The sequence below is a fragment of the Coregonus clupeaformis genome, unplaced genomic scaffold (assembly GCF_020615455.1).
Source record: "Coregonus clupeaformis isolate EN_2021a unplaced genomic scaffold, ASM2061545v1 scaf2997, whole genome shotgun sequence".
NCBI classification, from domain to species: Eukaryota; Metazoa; Chordata; class Actinopteri; order Salmoniformes; family Salmonidae; genus Coregonus; species Coregonus clupeaformis.
The window spans coordinates 15,160-33,613 of NW_025536451.1; the positions used below are offsets into that span (position 1 = coordinate 15,160).

An 18,454-nucleotide genomic window follows, 5' to 3' on the forward strand; every position below is an offset into this window, starting at 1 on the left:
CGGCCCACACTCCAGTACAGTAGGTGGCGGTAATGGACCATAACATTGGATGACAACCGCCGATAAACCCCACTGAAGAATGAAGGAATAGGAAGGGACAGAGAAAGCGGGAGGATGGCGTAAATGGATGCTGAGTTTGAATTAAGCAGCGCGTCGAGTAAATTTGGTGAAGACGAATGTTCTGAATGGACTACAGTAGTATTGAAAACTGGAACAAAAAGGAAACTTTCTCAAATTGGAGTGAAGGATACATATGTAAATGATAATGAATCGCTTCTTGTTGGGATGCGTTTGTTGAGCAAGGATGCATATGTAGGAAACCCATTTGAGGTGTTGAAAATGGTGAAGTATGCCCTGGGAAAAGTGGAGTCTGTCAGAGTGATCAGGAGTGGTCTTACTTTGATTAATTGTATTTCTGATAAGCAGAGGAAGATTGCAGTGGGCCTCAAAAGAATCCGGACAACATACGTTTTGTGTTTTGAACTTCGGAGTAGAGCACCCGTTAAAGAAGTCATCTCAGGGGTGATGACGGATGTTCAGGTTGAATACCTGAAGAGAAATCCTGGTGTGGTTGATGCCCGGCGTCTGACCCGCTGGGTGAATGGAGAAAAGGAGGAAAGTCTGTCGGTCCTGTTGTTTTTTGATCAAGAGCAAATACCTACGCATGTGAAGCTTGGTTATGATACGCCGTAAGAGCTTTCGTCCCCAAACCACTGCAGTGTAAGAATTGTAAAGGATTTGGCCATGTTTCAAGTGTGTGTAAACGAACAGAGTATACTGAAGAACGGTGTGTAGACGGACGACAGTGTTGCAATTGTGGTGGGGATCATGATCCTGAGTTCCTGGAGTGCCCTGTAAGGGTGAAGGAAATGGAGGTGGCAAAAGTTGGAGCAGTCAATCGAATCTCCTATGCGGAGGCGATTAAAATAGTCGAGAAAACAAGGGATGCTAGTGAAGATGTGGTAGTGGTTACAATACAGCCTGAAGTAAATGTTTGCTGCCGGTCAAAAGATACCCTGTGTGTTAAAAATGTGTATTGTGGCTGCGGCAGAAAAGTTTTTGGGAGTCAAGGATTTTACATCTGTAAACTTGCAAGGGGTACTGGCGCCGGAAGACCCGCCCTCCCAGGGTTCCCTTGAGCCTGTGTAGTGGTCAGATCTGTTTTATTTATGTATTTTAACATAAATGTTGTTTGATTTATTTATTTTTGTGTCGTTTTTTGGTAGTTCCGTTTTTTGGGGGGGAATGCTGGTTCCATCCTGTATAGTAGGTGGCGGAATGCACATTAAATTGTGTGATCGCCAATATACCATAGAAGAAAAAGAAGACAGGTGGAATACCAGCCGGAATACAGCTACGACCAGAAGTTACTTTTTGGTAGCAGGTACGCCATCTAGTCACACCCTTTTTACAGTATATCTATTGAATGGGCAGTCAGTCTTTGGGTTCCACTAGTTACCAAAGCCACAAAGTCAAAATTCTCTATCGTAGAAATATCTGATTTATTATTATTTTTTGGCTTTTTGGTCTTAATTCAAGGTTAGGGTTAGGTATAAGGTTAGCAGTGTGGTTAAGGTCCAACATCACATTGTAAGAAGATGGATTGTAGAAATGGGCGGGGTTTATGACGTTCTGTAGTAACTCTGACGACCCGGTTCGATGAGCTGCTTCATTTGGTGGTTCACTACCTGCTAGCTACGTAGGTAATGTGAGGCAAGAAGAAACCGACTAAACTAAACTACTGGCGGTCGTGTAAGTTATAAGGTAAGTCGGCAATTTAGGTTTAATTATTGCGTTAATACACTGTTTCTTTAAAAGGTTGTAACGTGTGATGAGTGAATGTTGTTTTAATCGGCGGCAATATCAATGGCGTTTTTTCCAGGTGTGTATTCATTAAGTTAGTGCGCGCCTAAGCAAAACGTTTTGCAACATAAAACTTTTTTCAACGAAGACGATCGTTTTTTTATTGGACAAGTTCAGGTAGTCTCTCGCTATTTAGCCCCGTTTGCTTCCGTTAACTTCGTAGTGAATTCGACCTGTCTGTTTTCCAAACGGCATCTTATCAATGGTTCAAACGATGAACTTAGCCAAAGTCATGTTGTAGGAGGGAGATTCCGACATGTGAGAAGTTTGTAGGTGGGTATGGGACAAATAATGTGTAGTATCGGTGGGAAAACTGTCAATTCAAATAAAATCAAATGTATTGGTCACATACACATGGTTAGCAGATGTTATTGCGAGTGTAGCGAAATGCTTGTGCTTCTAGTTCCGACAGTGCATCAAGTAATATCTAACAGTTCTACAACAAAAACCTAATACACACAAATCTAAATAAAGGAATGGAATAAGAATATATAAAAATATGGATGAGAAATGTCATTATCAGAGTGGCATAGTCTAAGATGCAATAGATAGTATAGAATACAGTATATACATATGAGATGGGTAATGCAAGATATGTAAACATTAAAGTGACTAGTGTTCCATTTATTAACGTGGCCAGTGATTTTCAAGTCTGTATGTAGGTAGCAGACTCTGCTAGTGATGGCTGTTTAACAGTCTGATGGCCTTGAGATAGAAGCTGTTTTTCAGTCTCTCGGTCCCAGCTTTGATGCACCTGTACTGTCCTCACCTTCTGGATGATAGCGGGGTAAACAGGCAGTGGCTCGGGTGGTAGTTGTCCTTGATTATATTTTTGGCCATCGGGTGCTGTAGGTGTCCTGGAGGGCAGGTAGTTTGGCCCCGGTGATGCGTTGTGCAGACTGCACCACCCTCTGGAGAGCCCTGCGGTTGTGGGCTGTGCAGTTGCCGTACCAGGCGGTGATACAGCCTGACAGGATGCTCTCAATTGTGCATCTGTAAAAGTTTGTGAGGGTTTTAAGTGACAGGCCAAATTTCTTCAGCATCCTGAGGTTGAAGAGACGCTGTTGCGCCTTCTTCACCACACTGTCTGTGTGGGTGGACCATTTCAGTTTGTCAGTGATATGTACGCAGAGGAACTTAAAACTTTCCACCTTCTCCACTGCTGTCCCGTCGATGTGAATAGGGGGGTACTCCCTCTGCTGTTTCCTGAAGTCCACGATAATCTCCTTTGTTTTTTTGACATTGAGTGAGAGGTTATTTTCCTGACACCACACTCCGAGAGCCCTCATCTCCTCCCTGTAGGCTGTCTCATTGTTGTTGGTAATCAAGCCTACTACTGTTGTGTCGTCTGCAAACTTCATGATTGAGTTGGAGGCGTGCATGGCTACGCAGTCATGGGTGAACAGGGAGTACAGGGAGGGGGCTGAGCACACACCCTTGTGGGGCCCCAGTGTTGAGGATCAGCGAAGTAGAGATGTTGTTTCCTACCTTCACCACCTGGGGAACTTCCTGTCAGGAAGTCCAGGACCCAACTGCGCAGGGCAGGGTTGAAACCCAGGGCCTCAAGCTTGATGATGAGCTTGGAGGGTACTATGGTGTTGAATGCTGAGCTATAGTCAAAGAACAGCATTCTTACATAGGTATTCCTCTTGTCCAGATGGGATAGGGCAGTGTGCAATTGTGGGTGTGTCCATGTTGCTGGGGATCAGAAGTGTCCAGTGCGGGAGAGAGACAGGTTGAGATTGCCAGGGTCAGAGTAGAACAGGTGTCATATGCTGAGGCAGTGAAGAAAGTAGAGGATGATGGGTCAAGGCTTAGTAGTCCTAGGCCAATACAGAGTGATACGAATTTGTGCTTCGTTAAGGTGGGCTTCTTACCATTCATTGCCATAGTTATCAACTGTATGGCAGAAATGGAACATACATTTTTATTTTTTATTTTTATTTCACCTTTATTTAACCAGGTAAACCAGTTGAGAACAAGTTCTCATTTACAACTGCGACCTGGCCAAGATAAAGCAAAGCAGTGCGATAAAAACAACAACACAGAGTTACATATGGGGTAAAACAAAACAAAGTCAAAAATACAACAGAAATACATATATATACAGTGTGTGCAAATGTAGCAAGTTATGGAGGTAAGGCAATAAATAGGCTATAGTGCAAAAATAATTACAATTAGTATTAACACTGGAATGATAGATGTGCAAGAGATGATGTGCAAATAGAGATACTGGGGTACAAATGAGCAAAATAAATAACAATATAGGGATGAGGTAGTTGGGCGGGCTAATTTCAGATGGGCTGTGTACAGGTGCAGTGATCGGTAAGGTGCTCTGACAACTGATGCTTAAAGTTAGTGAGGGAGATAAGTGTCTCCAGCTTCAGAGATTTTTGCAATTTGTTCCAGTCATTGGCAGCAGAGAACTGGAAGGAATTGCGGCCAAAGGAGGTGTTGGCTTTGGGGATGACCAGTGAGATATACCTGCTGGAGCGCAGACTACGGGTGGGTGTTGCTATGGTGACCAATGAGCTAAGATAAGGCGGGGATTTGCCTAGCAGTGATTTATAGATGGCCTGGAGCCAGTGGGTTTGGCTGACGAATATGTAGTGAGGACCAGCCAACAAGAGCGTACAGGTCACAGTGGTGGGTATTATATGGGGCTTTGGAGACAAAACGGATGGCACTGTGATAGACTACATCCAATTTGCTGAGTAGAGTGTTGGAGGCTATTTTGTAAATGACATCGCCGAAGTCAAGGATCGGTAGGATAGTCAGTTTTACAAGGGCATGTTTGGCAGCATGAGTGAAGGAGGCTTTGTTGCGAAATAGGAAACCGATTCTAGATTTAACTTTGGATTGGAGATTCTTAATGTGAGTCTGGAAGGAGAGTTTACAGTCTAACCAGACACCTAGATATTTGTAGTTGTCCACATACTCTAGGTCAGACCCGTCGAGAGTAGTGATTCTAGTCGGGTGGGCGGGTGCAAGCAGCGTTCGGTTGAAGAGCATGCATTTAGTTTTACTAGTGTTTAAGAGCAGTTGGAGGCTACTGAAGGAGTGTTGTATGGCATTGGAAGCTCGTTTGGAGGTTTGTTAACACAGTGTCCAATGAAAGGCCAGATGTATACAAAATGGTGTCGTCTGCGTAGAGGTGGATCTGAGAGTCACCAGCAGCAAGAGCGACGTCATTGATATACACAGAGAAAAGAGTCGGCCCAAGAATTGAACCCTGTGGCACCCCCATAGAGACTGCCATAATTTCATAATTTTTGGTGGCCTTCCTAAGCCAGGATTCAGACACTGCTAGAACATCAGGGTTGGCAGAGTGTGCTAACGCAGTGAATAACTCAAACTTAGGAAGGAGGCTTCTGATATTTACGTGCAGAAAACCAAGACTTTTACGGTTACAGAAGTCAACAAATGATAGCTCCTGGGGAGTAGGAGTGATACTGGGGGCTGCAGGGCCTGGGTTAGCCTCTACATCACCAGAGGAACAGAGGAGGACTAGAATAAGGATACGACTAAAGGCTTTAAGAACTGGTCTTCTAGTGCGTTGGGTACATAGAATAAAGGGGGCAGTTCTCCGGGCGTTGTAGGAAAGATTCAGGGCATTATGTACAGAAAAAGGATATGGAAGGATATGAGTACAGTTCAGGTAACCCTAAGCGTTGGGTAACAATGAAAGAGATAGCGTCACTGGAGGCACCGATTGGAGCCGATTGAGCCGGTCTCGGCGTGTATGGGGGGGTGGAACAAAGGAACTATTTGAGGCAGTTTGAGAGGGACTAGGGGTTCTACAGTGAAATTGTATAATAAGAACTAACCCAAACAGCAATAGGCAAGGCATAATTGACATGGGAGAGAGGCATAAAGCAGTCACAGGTGTTATTAGAGAGAGCTAAGACAACAACTGGAAATAGCGATAACGTTTGGGCTAAGGCTAAACAGAATAAACAGAATAAACAGGACAGGGTACCGTGTAAAGGAACAGTCCAGCAGGCATCAGCTGTGCAGCTGAGTGATCATAAGGTCCAGTGAACAGCAATATGTGAGTCCGAGAGCAGTTCAAATTGGTGCTTCAGCACAGCTAGCAGGGAGCACAGTTGTAGTTTGCGTGTGCTAGCGGGCCGGGGCTGGCAGATGGATCTTCGTGGTCGTCGCAACGGGAAGCCTGTTGAAACCACATCAGAATATTTGGTCTGCAGACCAAGGCTAACTGGTGCTTGCTATAGGGCAATGGTAATCAGCCAACAACAGGTTAAAGCTAGCTGGTTGCGATGATCCGGCGCTAGGGTCCAGTGATTCCGGCAGAAAGTCCAATAAGTTCTGGGTCGATAGCACGCTGGGTCGATAGCACGCTGTGCAGACTGGCCGACGAATTGTCCAGGCTAGAGCTAGAGCTGGCTGGTGGATAGTGTAGGCCACGGACAGTGGTGAAGACGCTAACGGTGACTAATAGCAGGTAGCCATTCAGTTGCAGCTCCACTATTTTCAGCTTACGGTTCTTGATGAAAGTTATAAAGAAATAGTAGAATCCTTTCCACGTTGGGTGAGGCGGGTTGCAGGAAAGTATATTTAGTTAAAGAATGAAAAGTAAAAATTGAGAAATATATACAAAATAGACAAAAAAAAACAAGAAACGGGATATTTACACAGGGACAATGAATAAAAGCGACCGCACTGCTACGCCAAAATAGATGTTGTGGTGGCATCTGCAGAGAAGTATGAGGTTTTACTGCAGAAGAGTTACAAGCTGTGTATAATATTCATACGTGTCAGCATACTGAATTGTAATTGGATTCATTCTACCGACGTATCATACTGTGCTATGATTGGTTAAGACCCCCCAGGTGGTGAGGTCATCTTCAGATGATCATGGCCGGAGACACATGAACATGCCAGTTATAGCTAGCTAATAAAGAGCTACTTTTAGAAAAATCCTGTCGTACTGCATTTTATTATTTTGTACAAAGCGTACGTTCATATCATGTTCGCACCGCAGAAGGAGCGGTGTACCGCCACGATCGTCGTCACCTACTGAACACAAAAGTACAACACACTGACGAGATGAACTGTTCCCCTGAAAGAGAACGGGGTGGACTAAACACAGACACAACACAACATACACCATACTTACCTGCAACACCACAAGAACTGTGGACTGACACAGAAGCATAATCAGCTTCGTATCACACAAGGTCAGGAAGAGAGGTCAAGCCTAGAGCTGTCCTAGACCTGTGAAATGTCAAAGGGCGTAGGCGGATCGCTGCCCTAAAAGAGTTTGACTGTAAACTTGTTATTGAAATGTTAACTTGAAATGCTTTGGTATTGTATTTGTTTGATATGTTGAGATGTCATTGCTACAGTGAAAAGCTGAGTTGCTGAGAAATATGTGTTCTAAAAGTAACAGTATGCTGAATCATTGTTTCAGTCTGTTATGTTGATGCAGTTAGTGCAGTATAAATGGTTACTTACCTCGAGTTCAAACTACAGAGCATGTATTCAAAAGAAACGCTTAAAATATGTAGAACATATTTTTTTATTTTTTTAAGAAGGGGGATGTAATATTCATATGTGTCAGCATACTGAATTGTAATTGGATGCATTCTACCGTCGTATCATACTGCGCTATGATTGGTTAAGACTACCCAGGTGGTCATCTTCAGATGATCATGGCCGGAGACACATGAACATGCCAATTATAGTTAGTTAATAAAGAGCTACGTTTAGAAAGATCCTGTCGTACTGCATTTTATTATTTTGTACAAAGCGTACAAAACAAGACAGTGTGTTAAACGAAAAAGCCCCGTCCTCCCAGGGCCGTTGGCCTGCTGGAAGATTAGGGTCAAAGTAGTGGAATGGGCTGGTGATTTTTATGAAACGGTTCGTTTGTGGGGTTTTTCATTTTTATTTTTTTATTTTTGTGTCACAAAATGTAACGTGATTTGAATACACACTACCGCACAGGATGTGGTGGCATGCACCAACAAAATGTGCGAACGCCACGATACTGAAGAAGAAGAACTTAGCCACAGATGATTTTGGGAAACCGGGCCCTGGGCCTGTATTCACAAAGCCTCTGATCTAGGATCAGTTTTGCCTTTATAATCATAGTGAATAATAGGAGGGACCTGATCCTAGATCATCACTCCTACTCTGAGATGCTTTGTGGATACGGGCCCTGGCCCCTGGTCCATTCATACCGAATCCGACTGAGTCGATAGGCTTTGGTGTAGGATTGTTTTCCCCCACAATGAAATCGGAGGTGGACTATGGATCTGTCTCTGACATGTTTACTGTTTGATGTTGGCAAATTCTGTGTTTATGTCTGTAGGCTACTATTTTAGTGTAGGCTATATTGTTTTAGAAATGTCAATCTTATCCATAGCAACAATCCATCATTAAAATGCTTTCATTTTCACAGATTGAGCAGTAAGCACAGCCATGGGTTGGAAATGGAGCAAATTTATGATTGTATTTCTTGGTAAGTTTTTCCTAACTTAATCTTGTTAGATTTTCTCTTTACACTTGATTTGTGTAACATAGCCTCCTGATCAACATCATTGAGTGTTTTCACTCTATTAGCCATATCAAATATGTTGATAATAGTTAATCTACAAATATCAACCAAATAATCCTTCTATTTATTTTGCCTCCTGCCAGTTTGTACAGAATGCTCCTCGATTGGTAATGGTAACGTTATCATTCAGAAAACAGTGAATTTGAAGCACGAGATCACTCTCCCTTGCAATGCAATCTGTGACAGTGGCATCGAGTGGAGGATTCATCGTGGCGAGATGGTTGCCAAGCTTGATCAAAGGAACTTCACTGGAGGAAAGGGCTTTGAGAACCGGGTTAAAATCAACAAAGACTTCTCTCTCACCATTACCTCTGCTGTGTACAATGACAAGGGCTCGTATGAGTGTCTCTGTGATGGGTATGCTGTTGGAGATGTAAATCTCGATGTTCTGGGTAAGTTCGAGAGACATGAAACTTTTTACATATTGAATGTTGACTGGAAACAAGAACAAAGACTAATATACTAAGAATAATGGGTTTGCTGGGAGTGCTGGGCATTCCCAAAACAATTTGAGGGATAAGCCTACTCATAAGTGTAAACAAAGGAAAGTTACAATATTTATATTTGTCCAGACCACTGTTTTTCTGAACTCCAATCAATATACTGTTTCTTTGTGTTTTGGAGTTATCTTAATAGTATCACATCCCAGCAAACATGCCCACATTGGCACTACAATATTGGCCCCATGTAGGCTGGGCCAATGCGCCTTTGCTCATCGGCTCCCCAAGGCATTTGCCCCGTGTGGCCCAGTGTTGGCAGCCCATATCTGTTGAGGGCAGCCCTCACTTTGCCTGAAATAACCCCATAGTTTCCCAGCAAACATGCCGACATTGGCACAAAGTGGGCCCAGTGTGGGCTAAAATATTGGTCTCATGTAGGCTGCCCACATTGGGCTGATGCGCTTTTGCTGTTTAATAGGAGTGTATTTATTATATATTTATTACAGTTTAAATGCATCAATTGCATAAATTTTAGGCTTTATGGGTATTTAGGGAACGTGATACATTGTATCAGAAAGACAAATTGTTAACATAATACATATATTCTTTTACAAGACAAACTGTTAATTTTCTAATATGTCACATGCATTTATTTCAGTATTTTTAAAGACTTCATCATTGGCAGTGTACAAGATTTAAAAAAGTGGGCATCACACAACAGAACACAGAACAACACTCTCAGAAACAGTTACAAAAAAAGAAGTGTGTGCAAACCAAGCCCCAAAATATTATAACGATCCCCAACCTCTAGCGGGGCTTGGTGTGGGCTAGTCTCTAGCTGGGCTTGGTGTGGGCTAGCCTCTAGCTGGGTTTGGTGTGGGCTAATCTCTAGCTGGGCTTGGTGTGGGCTAGTCTCTAGCTGGGTTTGGTGTGGGCTAATCTCTAGCTGGGCTTGGTGTGGGCTAGTCTCTAGCGGGGCTTGGTGTGGGCTAATCTCTAGCTGGGCTTGGTGTGGGCTAGTCTCTAGCTGGGTTTGGTGTGGGCTAATCTCTAGCTGGGCTTGGTGTGGGCTAGTCTCTAGCTGGGTTTGGTGTGGGCTAATCTCTAGCTGGGCTTGGTGTGGGCTAGCCTCTAGCTGGGTTTGGTGTGGGCTAGTCTCTAGCTGGGCTTGGTGTGGGCTAGCCTCTAGCTGGGTTTGGTGTGGGCTAATCTCTAGCTGGGCTTGGTGTGGGCTAGTCTCTAGCTGGGTTTGGTGTGGGCTAATCTCTAGCGGGGCTTGGTGTGGGCTAGTCTCTAGCTGGGCTTGGTGTGGGCTAGTCTCTAGCTGGGCTTGATGTGGGCTAATCTCTAGCTGGGCTTGGTGTGGGCTAATCTCTAGCGGGGCTTGGTGTGGGCTAGTCTCTAGCTGGGCTTGGTGTGGGCTAGTCTCTAGCTGGGCTTGGTGTGGGCTAATCTCTAGCTGGGTTTGGTGTGGGCTAATCTCTAGCTGGGTTTGGTGTGGGCTAATCTCTAGCTGGGCTTGGTGTGGGCTAGTCTCTAGCTGGGCTTGGTGTGGGCTAGTCTCTAGCTGGGCTTGGTGTGGGCTAATCTCTAGCTGGGCTTGGTGTGGGCTAATCTCTAGCTGGGCTTGGTGTGGGCTAGTCGCTAGCTGGGCTTGGTGTGGGCTAATCTCTAGCTGGGCTTGGTGTGGGCTAATCTCTAGCTGGGCTTGGTGTGGGCTAATCTCTAGCTGGGCTTGGTGTGGGCTAATCTCTAGCTGGGCTTGGTGTGGGCTAATCTCTAGCTGGGCTTGGTGTGGGCTAATCTCTAGCGGGGCTTGGTGTGGGCTAATCTCTAGCTGGGCTTGGTGTGGGCTAGTCGCTAGCTGGGCTTGGTGTGGGCTAATCTCTAGCTGGGTTTGGTGTGGGCTAATCTCTAGCTGGGCTTGGTGTGGGCTAGTCGCTAGCTGGGCTTGGTGTGGGCTAATCTCTAGCTGGGCTTGGTGTGGGCTAATCTCTAGCTGGGCTTGGTGTGGGCTAATCTCTAGCTGGGCTTGGTGTGGGCTAGTCTCTAGCTGGGCTTGGTGTGGGCTAATCTCTAGCTGGGCTTGGTGTGGGCTAGTCTCTAGCGGGGCTTGATGTGGGCTAATCTCTAGCTGGGCTTGGTGTGGGCTAGTCTCTAGCTGGGCTTGGTGTGGGCTAGTCTCTAGCTGGGCTTGGTGTGGGCTAGTCTCTAGCTGGGCTTGGTGTGGGCTAATCTCTAGCTGGGTTTGGTGTGGGCTAGTCTCTAGCTGGGCTTGGTGTGGGCTAGTCTCTAGCTGGGCTTGGTGTGGGCTAATCTCTAGCTGGGCTTGGTGTGGGCTAGTCTCTAGCTGGGCTTGGTGTGGGCTAGTCTCTAGCTGGGCTTGGTGTGGGCTAATCTCTAGCTGGGTTTGGTGTGGGCTAGTCTCTAGCGGGGCTTGGTGTGGGCTAATCTCTAGCTGGGCTTGGTGTGGGCTAGTCTCTAGCAGGGCTTGGTGTGGGCTAATCTCTAGCTGGGCTTGGTGTGGGCTAATCTCTAGCTGGGCTTGGTGTGGGCTAATCTCTAGCGGGGCTTGGTGTGGGCTAATCTCTAGCTGGGCTTGGTGTGGGCTAGTCGCTAGCTGGGCTTGGTGTGGGCTAATCTCTAGCTGGGTTTGGTGTGGGCTAATCTCTAGCTGGGCTTGGTGTGGGCTAATCTCTAGCTGGGCTTGGTGTGGGCTAGTCTCTAGCTGGGTTTGGTGTGGGCTAATCTCTAGCTGGGCTTGGTGTGGGCTAGTCGCTAGCTGAGCTTGGTGTGGGCTAATCTCTAGCTGGGCTTGGTGTGGGCTAGTCGCTAGCTGGGCTTGGTGTGGGCTAATCTCTAGCTGGGCTTGGTGTGGGCTAATCTCTAGCTGGGCTTGGTGTGGGCTAGTCTCTAGCGGGGCTTGGTGTGGGCTAATCTCTAGCTGGGCTTGGTGTGGGCTAGTCTCTAGCTGGGCTTGGTGTGGGCTAATCTCTAGCTGGGCTTGGTGTGGGCTAATCTCTAGCTGGGCTTGGTGTGGGCTAATCTCTAGCTGGGCTTGGTGTGGGCTAATCTCTAGCGGGGCTTGGTGTGGGCTAGTCTCTAGCGGGGCTTGGTGTGGGCTAGTCTCTAGCGGGGCTTGGTGTGGGCTAATCTCTAGCTGGGCTTGGTGTGGGCTAGTCTCTAGCTGGGCTTGGTGTGGGCTAATCTCTAGCGGGGCTTGGTGTGGGCTAATCTCTAGCTGGGCTTGGTGTGGGCTAATCTCTAGCTGGGCTTGGTGTGGGCTAATCTCTAGCTGGGCTTGGTGTGGGCTAATCTCTAGCTGGGCTTGGTGTGGGCTAGTCTCTAGCTGGGCTTGATGTGGGCTAATCTCTAGCTGGGCTTGGTGTGGGCTAGTCTCTAGCTGGGCTTGATGTTGGCTAATCTCTAGCTGGGCTTGGTGTGGGCTAATCTCTAGCTGGGCTTGATGTGGGCTAATCTCTAGCTGGGCTTGATGTGGGCTAATCTCTAGCTGGGCTTGGTGTGGGCTAGTCTCTAGCTGGGCTTGGTGTGGGCTAGTCTCTAGCTGGGCTTGGTGTGGGCTAATCTCTAGCTGGGCTTGATGTGGGCTAATCTCTAGCTGGGCTTGATGTGGGCTAATCTCTAGCTGGGCTTGGTGTGGGCTAGTCTCTAGCTGGGCTTGGTGTGGGCTAGTCTCTAGCTGGGCTTGGTGTGGGCTAGTCTCTAGCTGGGCTTGGTGTGGGCTAATCTCTAGCTGGGTTTGGTGTGGGCTAGTCTCTAGCGGGGCTTGGTGTGGGCTAATCTCTAGCTGGGCTTGGTGTGGGCTAGTCTCTAGCTGGGCTTGGTGTGGGCTAGTCTCTAGCTGGGCTTGGTGTGGGCTAATCTCTAGCTGGGCTTGGTGTGGGCTAGTCTCTAGCTGGGCTTGGTGTGGGCTAGTCTCTAGCTGGGTTTGGTGTGGGCATGCCCGTTCCCACCTTGCCCAACCGAATACCCACATGGGGCCAATTGGGTCAAGTTTGCTGGGATTCTTCTGTTTTATAGACGGGTTGGTTGTTTAGCAAAAAAAATGACACTTGCAAAACAGACAGGGTTGGCTTAGACTGTTGACAACACGTAAACTATATTTCGTCTCCAATGTTCATTGAAAACATAAATACATTCGTACAATGAGCACTTTAATCTCAAATACATCGTTACAGTTGTTGGTTAGCTAGCTAGCACATTTTTGCCAAATTAGCATTGACATGAAATAAGTCAACACCACAAAACAAGACATGGTATCAATAACAAGATACAACTAGCTGAAACGAGCCACCTACTATTCCCACATGGCAGCTTCGGAGGGGTATACCACGAAGCAAGCTAGATCTACTCAGGGTTTTCTCAAGCTAACCAGCTTCAGTTAGTTTCACATTCCAGTTGCCTGTGAGTTAGCCGGCCCGGGAGCAGGTTAGTTCTGAAGGATGCGTTGCCATGGAAATGTACCTGGCTAAAAGGTGAGCCACTTTCGTATGACTGGTTATTCCAAGTTGAAATCAAGAGTTGACTAAAGTTACCATGCTAACTCCTCAAACCTGCTTCGTTTGATACCCCTCTGGTCATTCATTGTTGCTAGCTACAGTATCTGACTGTTCAGAATCGTAATAAAGTAGAGCTTCCAGCCACATGGATGGGCGCGCATCATTTTTGTGTCGTTGTCAGCCAACCCGTCTTTGATCTACTTTGTGCTGCTCTTAGTTAGTTATTCCCTAACCCTCCCTCCTCTCATTTCCCCCAAGCACCTTTTCTCCCCCCTCCTCGCATCTTCCCCACTCAGTCCTTCCCAACTACTGTTAAATGTCATAAATGCTAAACTGAGCCATGGTGTAGGCCTATATCTAATCCAATTGCTTTCATAATGGCACACCATTCAAGGCCCACCCCTCTTCTCTCTTCTCATTTAACAGTCCCAACAGAAATATCAGCTGACGTCGGAGATAATGTCACGCTTCACTGCTATGGCTCGACCAATAAGCAGGCGACCGATGGTGAGATGCATGTGCAGTGGGATAAAGATGGACAGACTGTGCTGAAGATTGACCCGACCAATACTACCTATGGACCTGGATTCATGAACAGGACATCAGTAAACAGGGATGGTTACAGAGAGGGTGACCTCTCCCTCATCATCACCAATGTATGCTCATCTGACCAGGGGACCTACCTGTGCTTCTTCAACCGTCATAGTGATCCAGGATATCCACATGGAGTCACACTCACTGTTAAAGGTGGGATGTCTAGTGAATGCATTGCTCACTTAAGTTTTTTATTTAATATTCCCTTTTCATGTTTAGACATTGTTCTTTGTCTAATTATTATCATAGTAGTAGATGTAGTGTTAGTGTAATAATGCAAGAGAATAGTATTTAGTCATGGAAATCTTGCTGTTGTGTATTGTTGTCTGCTTTTTTTGAGATTATAAACTGGGTGGATCGAGCCCTCAATGCTGATTGGCTGACAGCCGTGGTATATCAGCCTAATATCAGGCCTTAGCCGTGGTATATTGGCTATATACAGCACCACACCCCCTCAGACCTTATTGCTTCAGTATAATATTGTCTTCATATCCCTTATCTTTGCCCCACTAACACTACTGTTTTCTATCTTCTATTATTAGGCGGGGGGTGTTCCCACCGGAGCCCCCAGGAGCGACCCTACCCTTATGCCTTGAGTCGCTGGCGGACTATATCTTTGTGTGTTTGTCTGTTTCTCTAGAAAACCGTTTGGAGTCTACAACGAGTGAGACAACTACAACGAGTGAGACAAGTGGAAGGAGTAGGTTGCCATTAGTGGTATGTTTAGTAGAATGTCTAGTCATTTGTGTGTTAGTGGTGGTGATCTGCATGTGTAAGCAGAGACCTCCAACCATGGACGACACAATGGTTACCCTAGAACCACCACGTCTTTCCACCGAGGAGACCCCTCTTCCTGCTCCAGTCCAGGAAAGCGAACCAGTGACCACTGACAGACAGATGAATTCCGATGATCATCCTGATGAGAACATGTGCCCCGAAAGAGTGGGACGTATTCATGAGGATGAGCTCCCTGTCATGAGGATGGAACACACAGAGGAGGAAGAGGAGGAAGAGGAGGCCCTCCATCTCCCCGTGACTGAAAGTGGGACACTGCTAGAGCAGAAGAAGAGTAACACAGGCAGTTGAGTAATGTATGAAGGTAGTCTGTTTTGGTTGACAACTTCATTGTTGTCGTCATGCCTTACAGTCTAGCCTTGTTGGATGAAAGGTTCACTGAAAAAGAGGATGTCTTCCCATCAGAGTTTACTGTATAAATCAGTAGCCAATGACTCTAGCCTGATTGGCTTGGATCAAATGATACTGGGGTTATTTTGTCTGGGGCCAGTCTTTACTTATGTCCTGCCTAGTCTTCCAGCCTTATTGGTGGCTTCAAATGTTTTCCCTGTGGACCCATTTTTAAGGCCAGTGATTTTACACCAGCATAAGAATTATATCGGGGGGAAATGAAAAACAGTTTGAATCGCTGAGTTCATTCCGAACTCAGGGATTAGGTGTGTTTTATCCAACAGTTCAACGACTAATATTCTCAGCCCCATCTTTCATGTTTCTAGCAATCCAAGTGATCCGTTTAGCTGAAAAATTGTAAAAAAGCAAATTCTCCTTTAAGTGGATATGAAAGGTTAGGATGTAAAGCGGTGGTGTAAAGTATGAAAGTAAAAATACTTTGAAGTACTAAAGTAGTTTTTTGGGGTATCTGTACTTTACTTGACTATTTATATTTTTGACAACTTTTATTTCACTACATTCCTAAAGAAAATTATGTACTTTTTACTCCATACAGTTTCCCTGACACCCAAAAGTGAATGCTTAGCAGGACAGGAAAATGGTCTAATTCACACACTTAACAAGAGAACATCCCTGTTCATCCATACTCCCTCTGATCTGGCGGACTCACTAAAAACATAATTTATTTGTAAATTATGTCTGAGTGTTGGAGCATGCCCCTGGCTATCAGCACATTTTTTATGTATTATTATGCCGTCTGATTTGCTTTATATAAGGAATAAAAAAGTATTTATACCTTTACTTTTGATAGTTAAGTATATTTTAACAATTACATTTACTTTTGATACTTAAGTATATTTAAAACAAAATACTTTTAGTCTTTTACTGAAGTAGTATTTTAATGGGTAACTTTAACTTTTAATAGAGTCATTTTCTATGAAGGTATCTTTACTTTTACTCAAGTATGAAAATTGGGTACTTTTTCCACCACTGGTGTAAAGGAGGAATTATTAATCACTTTGGTGGTGGTGCTACTGATATTGTAACTGGAAGGTTTACTGGTCAAAATCAATCTCACATCTAATCTGGCCTTGCTTAATATCTCAGGGGATCACAGTACTGTAATAGAAAAGATCCTCCCAAGAGGGCAGACTTACACCATCATTTAAATGTAAACTGTGATTATTTTGTGGTAAGTGATACCCGAGATCCTTGGGACGTCCCTACCCTAAATCCTAACCTTAAACCATAGCCCATACCTTAATCCTTACATTAACTATTTTACAGTGGGGTAGGCACGTCCAAAGGATCCCCGATAGCAGATGAAGGTATTTTTATGTATTACATGATGCGTAATAAATATATGCATTTGCTAAATGATTGTAAAGAATGTTTGCTACATGAACGTTTCTTTTATAAAATGTAATAAAGACTATTGTACACAAAGTGTAAACCTGTGTTGAAACTGTCGTATCGGGTGAATGGTGGCAATTATTGCTGATGAACAAAGGAGTCCGCTCATACTGAACTTTGATCATAAGGTTTATTCAGATCACAAGCTTTAGCATAAGTGACAGGTGACATGCCCACCCGGAGAACGACGCCTCAGAATGGCCGCTCTGCCTTCTCCTTCGTTTTTCCCCCTACTTATAAACAATGCAAAAAGATGCTCCCTCTTCTGGCCAATCACCAGTCTCCCCTGTCTACAACACACTTCCTGTCTGTTGTATGTGGCGTTACACTAAAACATTCCCTCTTGATACTAAAATCAACATTCTTTCAGTTCCACTTAAAAACATTTAACAAAAGCATAATCCCAATACACGACATTTCCCCCCTTCGAGACGAACAGTCTCGAAAACAAACAGAATAGGATTATGACAAGTGACAATTTATCTTATTGAGTATCTTTAACATTAAACCAAAAACATTCTTAGTGTATATACCTTTCTATGAAATATGAATAACTGTTTATGAAGTGTGTATACATTACAATGAAATATGAACAAAGTGTAAGAGCGAAAAACTGTCTGGCAACCTTCGTTCCAAATCCATCCATCAATCAAGACAGTAAAATTCTCTCACGGTCCCTCTGCCCCAGGCAACCACCACGGTACTCCAAATAAACTCATAAACAATGTAAATGCATTTGAAACTATGATGCAATTAAATACACATGTAAGCCCCTGCAAACAAAATCCTATCCAAAAAATATCCACTCTAAGGCTGGTCAACCCATTGGACCCTACAGTGGACCTCTCCCTGCCTAGACTCCCTGTCCCTAAGCATCACCGAAATAAACAAAAACATCTAAGATCCCCACATGTATCCAATAACATCAAACATCATTCTACAAAAATTAATACGTAAGAGTATGACACAATTATGTATTACACATGCAATATGTCTATATTTCATTGCAGACACTGGAATGTAGTCCACTACACTTCATCTCCCCGTAGTCTCTTCTTCCAATGGACTGTTGATGATGGAATCGGCCACACCCTCCTTGTTTCATCTCCTCCAGTCATATTGTCCTTTCATATTGTCTTTGTTTGAGTATTTCAATCTCCACATGTCCCCCAAATGCTTCTGGAAGAAAAAGAAAAGACCAAACAGTATCTTTTGCAAAACAAACACTTTCAAATTAAACATCAATATCAACTAAGAATATAAAAATGATATATAAATGATGTATGAATCACATTAAATGATAGAATAATGAACTAGGATAATTATTCATTCATACACTTCCCCCCTTTGATTCATAAAATCATACCAAAATCACCCCAATATTGAAAAAAAAATTAAAACATTGAAAAATGATCAAATAATCAAAAAGGATATTTATCCATCCAGTTCTACTTGTCCATCTTCCTCCAGATCAGGAACAGTCAACACCGGTATCTGAGTGTTGTCTCCAGGCATCACTCTTCAACCTATCTCAATATCATAGCTTTCTCAAAGGTCCGTAACAAATTACAAACCTCACACACAGTGCTATCAAAGCTGCCATTAAATGTAACCCCTCACTGCCCCTACTGGCCTACCTGATCTTGCAACCAAGACTTCGCTGACTTCCAGCTCCTTCAGATATACCAAATGCATCCCTTATATTCTTCAATGCATATATAACCCTAGTGATAATATCTGAACTATCTGGACTCAAAGTATAACTAGCATTATCAATATGATCTTCCCAAATATTACACCATACCATGGAAAAAGTCCCCCCTTCTCCCTTAGATTTATCCTTCAATGATAGACTT

The 18,454-nt window shown here is 44.5% G+C and overlaps 1 protein-coding gene across 1 annotated transcript; it reads left to right on the plus strand.

The window, feature by feature from the left end:
• Positions 1-1,234: 1,234 nt before the first annotated feature.
• On the plus strand, positions 1,235-15,687 carry LOC121566626. Its single transcript, XM_045219996.1, has 5 exons — positions 1,235-1,764; positions 8,291-8,350; positions 8,530-8,838; positions 13,833-14,153; positions 14,641-15,687. Exons 2-5 carry the CDS (start codon positions 8,311-8,313, stop codon positions 15,084-15,086), a joined length of 1,116 nt encoding a protein of 371 aa, XP_045075931.1. The 5' UTR covers positions 1,235-1,764; positions 8,291-8,310; the 3' UTR covers positions 15,087-15,687.
• Positions 15,688-18,454: the final 2,767 nt, after the last annotated feature.

Bases quoted from the DNA above. Each gene is read 5' to 3' on its own strand.
- LOC121566626 (XM_045219996.1), top strand. From the start codon at position 8,311: ATGGGTTGGAAATGGAGCAAATTTATGATTGTATTTCTTG. The intron at 8,351-8,529 runs GTAAGTTTTTCC...GCCTCCTGCCAG, and splicing joins ATTTATGATTGTATTTCTTG to TTTGTACAGAATGCTCCTCG. The intron at 14,154-14,640 runs GTGGGATGTCTA...CTGTTTCTCTAG, and splicing joins AGTCACACTCACTGTTAAAG to AAAACCGTTTGGAGTCTACA.